At 52.0% G+C, this 11,631-nt stretch overlaps 1 protein-coding gene across 4 annotated transcripts in view; it reads right to left on the bottom strand.

The window, feature by feature from the left end:
• Nucleotides 1-11,631, bottom strand: part of LRRC20 (leucine rich repeat containing 20) — a 40,187-nt gene that overhangs the window by 21,469 nt on the left and 7,087 nt on the right. For 3 of the 4 annotated variants that reach the window (XM_051982532.1, XM_051982535.1, XM_051982531.1), the window contains exon 3: nt 1,413-1,562. In XM_051982532.1, the coding sequence (XP_051838492.1) occupies nt 1,413-1,562 (150 nt within the window). Of the gene's footprint in view, nt 1-1,412; nt 1,563-6,441; nt 6,512-11,631 lie in introns of those variants that run through there. The other variant, XM_051982536.1, reaches the window with a different exon arrangement.

The following is an 11,631-nucleotide window of genomic DNA, read 5'->3' as shown; positions in this document are numbered from 1 at the left end:
GGGCCCTCCGGGCCCTCGGACCCCTGCTGCTTTCTCCCCTGTAAGCTGTGGTCCCTTCCTGGTGCACACCACCTCCCCTGGAGGAGCGGCCGTTTGGCTCTTGCCCCTGCGGTTTCAGCACCCACCCGGCGCTAGGGACGTGGCAGAGAATGCAGGAGGTGAGTCGGAATCGAAGGAGAGCACGGAGAGCTGGGCCCAGAAGGAGGGCTCGGGCTCTGTCTGCCCCAGACATTTCTTTGTTGTATGATCTCGGACCGAACCCCACCAGGTGCCCCGAAGGGCCTGCCCACCAGCTCTCGATCCACACAACCACTGCCCCCGCCCCCAGGGCACAGACAGCCCCGGGGAGCACAGCAATGCTGCCATCGAGAGCCAAGGGCGGGGGCTGCGCTCTGGGAGCCGAGTCGCCAGCTTAGCCCCGGCCCCCATCACTCCTGCGCTCAGAGGCCAGCCCTGGCAACAGCCACATTCTCCCCAATCCCACCCAGAGCAGCGGGGACCTCAAGCAGAGAAAACAGGGCCTCCCAGTGCCGGGGGCCTTCGGGCCCAGGGCAGGACCATTACAAGGGCCAAGGTCCCTTTGGGATGCGGTCCACAGAACCAGCTTGAATGGACCCCCAAGGAGGAGCCTCGGCCAGCTCCGAAGCAGGAAGGAGCCCCCGATGGCTCCTCCAGGCTGCCCCCTGGTTGGACACAGAGTTAGAAAATGGAACACGTCCTTCTGAGGGTCCCAGCTGCCCCAGGGAGCCCACCGCCTGGCCCACAGAAGCAATGGCAGGTTTCCAGCAAGGCACTAAAGCCAGGGAGTGCCAATCAGAGGGGAGAGGAGCCAGGATGGGCCAACGTGTAGCCGCTGCTGGTGCCCCTGGCCAGTTATGGAAGCTCCCCACAAAAATGAGGAGAATCACGGCACCCACTTCTCCGACTGAGGTGAGACGCTTTTGTAAGCCGAGGAGGGCTACAGAGCACCTTCCTCTCCCATGCCCCTGCCCTGTTGTGGAGACCACGATCAGAAGATCAGAGCTTCAGAGTCAGAAGGACCTCACAGGCCACAGAATGCAAACCCCCCACTGGACAGCCCAGGAAACTGAGGTTCAAGGACTGACGAGCCACTTGCCTTCTAAAGGAACAGGGAGGGTGGGAGGGAGAGAGGATTTGGAACCCAAAATTTTTAAAATATTGGTTAAACTTTTAACATGTAACTGAGAAATATTTAATAAAATAAATAAAATTTTTTAAAATGCTGATTGGGTGACTGTCCAAAGGGACACCCGGTCACAGAGTGGAAGGCAGTGGAGGCAGGATCTGGGCCCTGGCCCTGGGACACCGGAGCTCCTGACTTGCCAGCCAGGAGGAGAGAGCTGAAGGGAGGCCGGGATGCCCGTTTCTGGCCTCAGTGCCTGGGCACCTACCTTGGAGTTGGCTGAAGGTGCTCATGAACTTGCCGGTGAGGGCCTGGAGCTCGTTGTTGGCCAGGACGATGAAGCGAATGTGCTCGGCCACATTCCGGAGCACTTTGTAGATGCCGACGGGGAAGGAGACAAGCTTACACTCGGCCAAGTCTGTATCAAGAAGAAGGGAGGAGGCAGAGTCACAGAGAGCAGAGGACAGAACGAAGGCCCCCAGACAACCCCCATCCCATGGCCCCGGGTCATCCACGCATGGGCAGCAGGGTGAAGAGGCGAGCCCAGGGGGCAGTGCCCAGACTGCAGACCCGAGCCTTCAAAACCTGGGGCCTAAACTGGCCTTGGGCACTGACCCTGGTCAAGGAACTTCATTCACCTCAGTTGCCTCAGTTTCCTCAACCACAAACGGAAATCATAATAGCACCTATTTCCCAGTTGCTATGAGGATCAAATGGGATCATATTGGCAAAATGCTTAGCCAACTGCCTGGCACAGAGCAGAAAGCTCTCCTTCTCTTCCTCTCTCCCTCCCTCCCTCCTACCCTTTTTCCCTCCTTCTCTTTCTCCTTCCTTTCCTCCCTCCCTCCTTCCCTTTCTCCCTTTCTTTTCTCCCTTTTTTCCTCCCTCCCTCCTTCCCTTTCTCCCTTTCTTTTCTCCCTCCTTTCTTCCCTCCCTCCTTCCCTTTCTCCCTTTCTTTTCTCCCTCCTTTCCTCCCTCCCTCCTTCCCTTTCTCCCTCCTTCCCTTTATTCCTCCTTTCCTCCCTCCTTCTTTTCTTTTCTCCCTCCTTTTCTCCCTCCCTCCTTCCTTTTCTCCCTCCTTCCCTTTCTCCTTCCTTTGCTCCCTCCCTCCTTCCCTTCCTGTTGTTGTTCGTTCTGTCTGACCCATCATGATCCCACCTGGCAGAAACACCACGGGATTGGCCATTTCCTTCTCTGGCTCATTTTACAGGTGAGGAAACTGACTCGCCCACAGTCACACAGCTAGGAAGCACCTGGGGCTGAATCTGCCCTCGGGAAGATGAGTCTCCCTGACCTGAACACCAAGGTCTTTGCTAGCCAGTGAGGCTGCAGAGATACAGGGCATGTGCACACACAACCATGTAGAAACACACACGTTTTTAATATCTGTACGTGAGATATGGTTCCTGCCCTCAGGGAGATCACCACTGTGAAAACAGGATTCTGGGCCTATCCTTTCCTGCCGTGCTTCTAGAGCAGGAGTTCTGACCATAAGGTCTACACATCTCCAAGGAGGCTATTGCAGGGGGTCTGTGAACTTGGACAAGAAAAAAATATATCTTTAAACTGAAATTTAGCATTTCCTTCAATTATGAATACAGGTAACAAGTCATTCTTAAGAAGAGTCCACAGATTTTGCCAGACTGCCAAAGGGAGCCAGCTCACAAAAAGGTTGAGAATTTCTAATCTAGAACTTGCCACATTCTAGAACCATTCTAGAATCTCACCACAAGAGGCTCTAGAAATTGCTGCCTTGTCCTAGTCATGGAAAGCTTTGCTATTTTTAGGCAGAACAATGTTAAGCAGCTGCTCAATCTGCTGTGACCGTATTTTGTAATCCCAATTCTATATTATCCAAACTTGCTTCTAAATCCAGTATGAAAAACAAAAATTTATATAGGTCTGTCTTTGAGAAGAGACTGACTATGACCATTTGGATATCTATGGCCTAGCTCTTATTTTGCAGTTGCAAGAAATTAAGGCACAGGGCAAGGGCCAGATGAAGAACACGGATCATGGCTGTGAAGGGAGTTTGGGAGTCAGAAAAGTTCTGGGGGGAAATGGAACTTTGTATTTGGAAAACTGAGTTCAATTCTAAGCCCCCCATTTCAAGGGGCCAGTGACAGACTGAAGTCCATAGTGATGGCAATGAATCTAGAAACACTATCAGGAGGGGAAGTGGGTCACAAAGTATTTGAGCTGACCTGCACGTGCAATCAATGGACTGGAGAACACAAAATGTCAGCAGTGGAAGGGCCCTTAAGGAATTCTATATTCCAAACTCTTCATGCTACCAAAAAAGGAAATTAAGTGACTTGCCACAACTCACATTAGCAAACCCAAATCAAACTCAGACCCTCTGACTAAATCTAGTCCTTTCCCCTCTATTCTGTGGTTGGTGCCCAATCATGTGCGACTCTTTGTGACACCATTTGGGGTTCCCCTGGCAGAGACAGTGAAGTGGTCGCCATGTGCAAAGGGTCACACAGCGAGGAAGTGTCTGAGGCCGGATCTGAGATTTCAGGTCGGGCGCTCTCAGCACTATGGCGCCCCCGGCGGCCCCCTCACTTTTTTCCTTCGCCTGCCCTGGACTACGTACTCCCTGGAGACTGGCCCCAGTAGCACAAAGAATGATCCTCCTTGTAATTAAAATTATTATAAAAGGAAAGGCAGCAGGCACAGGCCAACCCCTCGAAACTGGGCAGGCCTTCATGTGGTTAAGGGCACCTTTCACTGAGGAAGGGCAGGGGGGCTGACAAACGTTATCTCAGTAATCCTAATTAAGAGCCCCCGCTGGGGCGGGGGGTGCAGGGGAGAACCAGACGCCCAGCTTAACACACATGTTTCTTCATTAAATAAATGTCAGCCAAGTCCCGTGGAGAAGGAGCGGAGGACAGGCCGGGTGGCCTCCAGCGGGGTCCTCACAGGCAGACAAGGTGGGGGGTGCCGGCCCCACCCCGGGAGATGAAAGGTGGAAAGAGGTTTGAGGTATCCCCAGCCCTCAGCACAGGACCTGGTATATAGTAGGTGCTTAATACTTGTTGGTTTCCCGAAAGCGCTGAAACCAAGGCAAACCCCGTGCCCCTCTGGGCTCCCCTCTGGCCTAGACTCCCCTTAAGAAGGAAGCAGGGCCACATCAATGGGCCGGCCCTGGTCCAAGATCCCCCCTTCCAAGCTGGCTCTCAGCAAGCAGCAGCTCCGGAGCCGCAGGGGCTGAGCCTGGCACCGGCCAAGCAAACAGGGTCAAAGACACGGCCTTTTTCTTTAAGGGCCAGAAGTATATGAAGGGGAAAGGAAGCATTACATACTCCAGACATAACAATGATGGCCCAGTGTCTGACAGAGCACGGGCCCTGGAATCAGGGAAGCGAGTTCAGATCCTGCCTCGGACACGTCACTTACTGGCTGTGCGACCCTGGGCAAGTCACTTAACCCCAATTACGTCACCCCCCCAAATTTGTGGGAGGTCCCCAACTGATAAATGGTTAAAAGGCAATTTTCAGACAAAGAAATCAAAGCTATCTACAATCATGTGAAAAAGTGTTCTGAATCACTACTGATTAGAGAAATGTACGTTAAAACAATGCAGGTTCTATCTCACACCTATCAGTGTGGCTAATATGACAAAAAAGGGAGAAGATGTGGGAAAACTGGGACACTAATGTTGGTGGAGTTGTGAGCTGATCCAACCATTCGGGAGAGCAATTTGGAACTATACCCAAAGGGCTATTAAACTGTGCATACCCTGTGATCAGCAGTGTCACTACTGGGTCTATGTCTCAAAGAGATTTTTAAAAAGGGAAGAGGACCCACATGCACAAACATATTTATGGCAGCTCTTTTTGTGGCGAAGAACTGGAAATTGAGGAAATGCCCATGTATTGAGGGAATGGCTAAACAAGCTGTGGGACATGACTGTGAAAGAATATTACTATGCTGTAAGAAATGACAATCAGGACAATTTCAGGAAAACATGGAAAGACTGACAAGAACGATGCAAGGCGAAGTGAACAGAATCAGGAGAACAGCAATGCTGTTCAATAAAGAACTGTGAATGACTTAGCTCTTCTCAGCAATACAATGATCCAAGACAATCCCAAAGGACTCATGACGAAGCATACTATTGGCCTCCAGAAAAAGAACTGACAGTGTTTGAATATAGACTGAAACATGCTATTTCCCCTTTCTTTCCTTTCCTTTCTTCCTCCTTTCCTCTTTTCCTTCCCCTCCCTCCTTCCTTTATTCTTTCTCTTTTATTCAAGTCTTCTTATGAAAAATGAGAAATATGGAAATATTTTACATGACTGAAGGTGCACAATCTATATCTGATTACTTATTTTCTCGGGGCGGGGGGGGAGTAAAGGGAGGGAGAGAGTGATAGAGTTTGGAACTCAAAGTTTTATATAAAAATCTTTAAAAAACAACAACAACAATATCTAGGAAGACATTAATGTACTGTTGATGGAAACTTGAATCAGTACAACCATTGTGGAAAGCAATTTGGAATTATACCAAAGGGAAAAATGCCTCAAGATTCTGTTGCTAATCATAATCCCCAAGGGGGTTACTGATAAAAAGAAAGTTCTCATGCATTTGGGGAGCAGCTTCTGTGGTGGCAAAGCTCACTCCTCACTGGGGTGAGGTGGGAAAAACTCTGGGCCGTAAACACAACAGCACCGTGCAGTAAAAAACCATAAATATGGCGACCCAGGGGAAGCACTGAAAGATTCACACAAACTGACACCAAGTGATGAACCAAGAAAACAACAGGCAGAACCAACCCCACAAGTCCATCAAAAATGAACGTCACACAAACGCCGAGAACAAACAGGGCCTTAGCGCAAAGCTGAGGATGGTGCTTCCCTGCCCCCTCTTGATGGACTGGGAGGTGGGGGAGCCATGCAGTGGGACACCACACATATCTATACGTGGTCAAGCTTTTTTTTTAATTTCCTCTTTTTTTCCCTTTAAAAAGTCCTATTATATAGGATGATCCTCTGAGAAGAATGAAGAAGAGGAAAATGTAGGCAACTGTGAAAATAAAAGATACCTATTTTTAAATGGCTGCAGGTTTTTCCCCTCTCTTTAATGTTTTGTTATCTGAACTGATTCAGGGAATGGAGGAGAGGGGAGAGATACATTCTGAAATTAGAGTGAAATGAGAAGCCAGGAGGAGCCGTGGTGACAGCGGGACACCCAGCTGTGACTCCTGCCTGAGACAGAGTGGGATCTTGGGCAAGGCCTTGGCCTGCCTTCAGTCTCAGCTTTCTCCACCACAAACTTGGGGTGACATTTACCTTATGGGACAACAGAGACTCGTAAACAAATGTTAAAGCTGCACACGCATATTTCATTGCTTCCAGGACTGTCTCCCCTTCCAAAATGGGAAGCCCTTTTATGATACAGACAGGGTGCTGATACCTAACCAGAAAGAGTCAAAATAGAGAAAGAAAATTGTAGACAAATTTCCCTAAGGAATATTGATACAAAAATTTTAAAGAAAATATTAGCCTTTGCTAATTATGATTATAGCAATTTGTCACTAGGATAATACACTCTGACCACGTCTACCATAAATGCAGGACTAGTTCAATATTAGGCAAACTATCAGCATAATTGATCACCATTAATAACAAAACTAAGACAAGTCCTATGATTATCTCAAAAGAGGCAGAAGAAGTTTTTGAGAAAATATAGCACACATTCTTATTAAAAATACTAGAATATAGGAATAGAGTTTTCCTTAAAATGATCAGTAGCATCTAAAACCATGAGCAAGCATCTTATGTGGTGGGGACAATAAGCGATGGACCCAGCTCTTCTCTCTGCCCCCAAGAAGCCGGTGTCCCTGCCTAGAACAGGCTGTCACAGCAGGGGGGCCTCCTCAGGGCCTGGCCACCAAGTTCGGCGAGAAGGAGCAGGCAGCGAGGCTGAAAGCTGGGGAACGGGAATGGGTGTGACTGGGGAGGACACTCAAACCCCGGCAATGAGGAACCTGCAGCATGACGGGCTGACTGCGCCTTGCCCTGCAGTGGGCAGCCTCCAGAAAGGGGCAAAGGGGGCGGCCGTGGGCAGGTGTCAGAGGGTTTGTGGTTCACGGTCAGGGAGGAGGCCTCCGTCACCCCCACCTCCCTCCCTGACGGCCTTCACCAAAAGCCCACAGTGGCAAGGAGGCAGCCACATTCTCTGAGGCCCGCAGGTCCCAGCTGGCCACTCCCCTGGGACCCCTGACCCTCCCCACTGTCAGGGTGCTCCTTCCTTGCTTTCCATGAGAGGAGCCCAGGGAGTGACGATCAAGCCAGGAATCCTGGCCTCCTAGTCCCTCCCGGCACAAGCTGACTTGGTGAACCCTCTGCCAGGGTCCTGGACTCTTGAGTCCACAAGGTCTGGGTTCAAATTCTACCTTAGATTGCTAGCTAGATGATCTGCACAGGCCCCTTCCTCTCTCTGGACCTTGGTTTCCTCATTTATAAAAGGTCATGGATGGTAGCTTAGGAGCTTCTGCCCTAAAACAGAATTCTTGCTAGTTTGTGCCACAAAATCAGCATCATGCCAGGAGTAAGGGGGACTTTCCACTAAAACAGCAGCAAAATTCTCGGCAGTTCAATGATCCACAATTTCTCAGTAAAAAATGCTAGCCAGAGAAAGAACTGATTGTGTCTGAATGCAGATTGAAGCATTTTCTCTTTCTCTCCCTCTTTTTTTTTTTTAATTTTATTTTTCTTGAAGGTTTTAATTTTCAGGTGGGAGATTTGTTTTTCCCATGATTTTTATGGAAATGTTTTGCATCATTTCACATGTGGCTTCCTAATTGTGGTTGAAGATAGGGGGAGAGAACTTACTAAACATTTTTTCAAAAATGTAAAGATATATCTATTTTAAATGTAACTGGGGGAAAATATTAAATAAAACAAAAGAAGATATTGGGGGAGAGGAAGCAGCAAAAAGGAAAGTGCAGTAAAGCCAGGTGGGACTTCTTCGGCTGTTTCCTCACCGGCCTGCTTTTACCTTACAATTACCTCAACACTTGTTCCAAAAGACTTCCGAAATCATCTCCGCCCGGCTGAAGACTCAATCTTCATCAGCACCTGCTTCTCGGATGTCACAAATGACATCCTTGAGTCTCTCAGGCAGAACATTTTCATTCTATGGCCAGTATGGGATTTTTGATGTTGGAAAATTCTCTGTCTCTCAGAGGCTGAATTCTTCTCTCAACATGTTTATGAGCTTCAGGACGCCTTATGCTCAGCAGCACAAAAGCTCACTGAATGACTAATGGCCATGGGCTCCGTGAGGGTTTTTCCCCAAAAGCTTGAGAGAGGCAGGGTGAGCCCCCTGCCCTAAAAGTTGGAGGAGGGGCAGGTTGGCAGTAGCATGGGCACAAAACCAAATCAGTGGGAGAGGCTGCATATGGGGGAGCCCTACTAAGGCAGTGGCTACACAAGTGGCTGAAAAGAATTCCAGAAACTTAAGGAGAAGAAGTCAGGGGCAAATTTCTTCCTCATGTTCTGCCCACCTCTCAGAGAATCAGATGGGACCGGCGCCCCCTCCTTTTACAGAGGAGGAGACGGAGGCTTCCCAGAGAAGGGTCACACGGCCTGAAGCTCACTGCATGCTTGCTCTAGACCTGGAAGACTTTCCAAAGGCCATCGCATTTACCCCGCTCATTCTACAGACAATCAAGGCTCGGGGGGGGGGGGGGAGAAGAGGAGGGAGGGGGACACGTGGCAGAGCCAAATCGGGCCGAGGTCTTCCATTCTTGCCGCTGCCTTTCAAGCACCTCGTGGGAGCATCGGCAGGTGAGCGTCCTGCAAATTCACGGCCTGGGTCCTGGCAGGATGTGGGGCCACAGTGGCAACAGTGCAGAGGGATCCCCCAGAGCCTCCTGAGAGAGAGCAGAGCCCCCTCGAGGCCAGCCCAATGAAATGCCGTGTGGCTGAGCAGCTAGGATGTGGTCCCGCACACAGAGCCGGCCCCGGAGTGGATGGACCTCAGGTGGACACTGGGTGGAATAGCCGAGGAAGAGGAGCAGGCGAGCGGCCCTCTGGGTTCTGACAGGGCTTTCAAGGAGCCCAAGCTTCTCCCACAAATAAAGGCCTGGCCTTCTCACCCAGAGATCTCTGTAGTCTCCAAGCAGGAGAGGGCTTATTCTTCAAATGTAGAAACCTCCCGGAAGCCAGAAACTTCGGAAACTGGGATGCTCCCCTCCCCCTAAGGTTAATCAAGGGTGCATTTAAGCCTGAAATCATGAGAAAACATCAGGTCCTGGCGCAATTACTGGCCATTGGGAACTAAACATAAGTTTGAGTCCCTAGAAACCAGCAAGCTTCAGAGAGTTAGAGCCTAGAAAACAAACGGCTGCTCACAGAACAGCGCCTTTCCTAACAACCTACGGTTTTAAGACAAAGAAGCAGCGCGCATTTCTCTTATTAAACAGCTCTGCTGAATTATCAGCAGCCCCGTCTCCTTATTTCCCACTCCCACTCGCCCCATTGGGCTGCGCTGGTCACAACCACCAAAGGGAAACAAAGCAGGCACATGGGAGCAGTCCCACCCCACGCAGGGGGACCAGGACAGCAGCACAAGGCCTCAAACACGGGGGGAAGCCGGGCCGGTCCCAGGGAGAGGGTCCGCGTCAGGGAGAGGAGGAAGGCCTGGGCCAGGACCAGGAGCCGAGCAGGAGGCCACATGCAGAGCACCACAAATGAGAGGGGGATTTTAGAGCAAAATAAAGAAAAAGTCAAGCCTGTGTCCTCGCCCCCAATGGTCTAAGTGTCCTTGACACACATTCTGCAGGCAGAGACATAAGGGACCCCTGAGGCCACAGAGGCGAGTCCCCCCATTCCGCAGGGAAGGCCCTGGGGGAGGGGAAGTGACGCGCTCAAGGTCACAGAGACAGGACTGCCAGAAGTGCAGGGGTTGCCACTCTCTCGTGGAACTCAAAGACGCTACGCAGACACTGAAGGCGCTGTTGCTGTGATGGGGGACCCCACAGGCCCCTTTAAGATGCACAGGGAAGACGCTCTGACGGACGGAGCAGGGGACACAGACGGGCCAGCCTCCTCCTCCTCATGGCGGAGGCAGCCTTAGACTTCCAGGACGCAGGCTCAGAGAAAGATGCCAGCACATCTCCTTCCAACTCCATTTAAAGCAGAGGAAACTGAGGCTCACAAAGATGAAGGGCCTTGTCCAACAAAGCAGCCACCCCGCATGGGCTCCCCAACTAGGGAGGCCCTCCCACTATGCTCCCTCCCTCCACCCTCCTCCCCCATCCTTCCTCCTTTATCCCTCCTCCCCATCCCTCATCCCCATCCCTCCTCCCCCATCCTTCCTCCTTTATCCCTCCCTCCACCCTCCTCCCCCATCCTTCCTCCTTTATCCCTCCCTCCACCCTCCTCCCCCATCCTTCCTCCTTTATCCCTCCTCCCCATCCTCCTTCCCTTCTTCACTCCCCTCCCAGCCCCAGCCCCACCTGCTCCCAGCAGAGCTTCTGAGACCTGGAGGAGGGCGCCACCTGCTGGCTGCTGCCTGTGCCTCCTGGGTATGAGCGGGCCCTCAACAAGCGCCCCCTTCACCACGTGACCGGCAGGCGGCCTCTGGCTTTTGCTCGTTCCCTCCCGGCTCTTAGCCCGGCCTCGGGGCAAGGTCCCGGTGCATCCCCGGACCTGGGCCGGCCCTCGTCTCCCACCCCCGGCCCACAGAGGGGCGGTCCTGGGCCCCCTCCTTGTTCCACACTCACCAGATCTTGTCTTGTGATTTTTAAAAAACATTAATGTAAAATTTTTTTCCAATCCTGAACTCCAAATTGTCTCCCTCCCTCCGGCCCTTCCTCTGCCCATCGCCAAGGCAAGCGATCTGATGCCCTTATCCACAGGACGCGGCGCAAAACGAACTTCCCTATCCGTCCCCAGCCCCGGGCGCCTGTGAGAAACCCGTGAATGGGACTAAGTAATCCGCGGCTGACCGGGGGCTGCGCAGGGAGAGGGCGGAGGAGAACTTCGTCAGCGCAAGGACCAAGCTCGGAAGACTGGAGAGCAAGCCCAGGGACCTCTGGAGAGGGCACGGCCCTGTGGGCACTGGTGTTGCCAGCGAGGAAGGGCTTGTTCAGGGCATTCTACAATTTGCTGAATGGAAAGGGGGAGGGGACGGTGTAAGAGTGTCCGAGGCAAGAGCTGAATTCAGGCCCTCCGGCTCCCAGAGCCACCCCCAGACCCCATCTACTCTGCCACGGTGGGGTCCCGCCGGCCCCCGCTCTCTTTCACTCGCCATCTTGCCCAAGTCCCTCCTCAAGTGGGAGGCCCAGCATGGAACTGAGGCTCCTGGCGGGGCACCGGCACGCAGACCCCAGGGCCGCTCATGGACGGAGCAGAGGGCATGCAGGCCTTTCCCACGGGCTCTGGATGAGTCCTGCCCCTCTCCAGGCCTTGGGAAGTTGGCATTCTCAGGGCAGCAGACGAACCCTCATTGGTTCCCATTCATCCAGCTCC

The sequence above is a fragment of the Antechinus flavipes genome, chromosome 2 (genome assembly GCF_016432865.1).
Source record: "Antechinus flavipes isolate AdamAnt ecotype Samford, QLD, Australia chromosome 2, AdamAnt_v2, whole genome shotgun sequence".
In the NCBI taxonomy this organism is placed as follows: Eukaryota; Metazoa; Chordata; class Mammalia; order Dasyuromorphia; family Dasyuridae; genus Antechinus; species Antechinus flavipes.
Note: the sequence above shows the minus strand (reverse complement) of the source record. Positions and strands in the feature narration are given on the sequence as shown.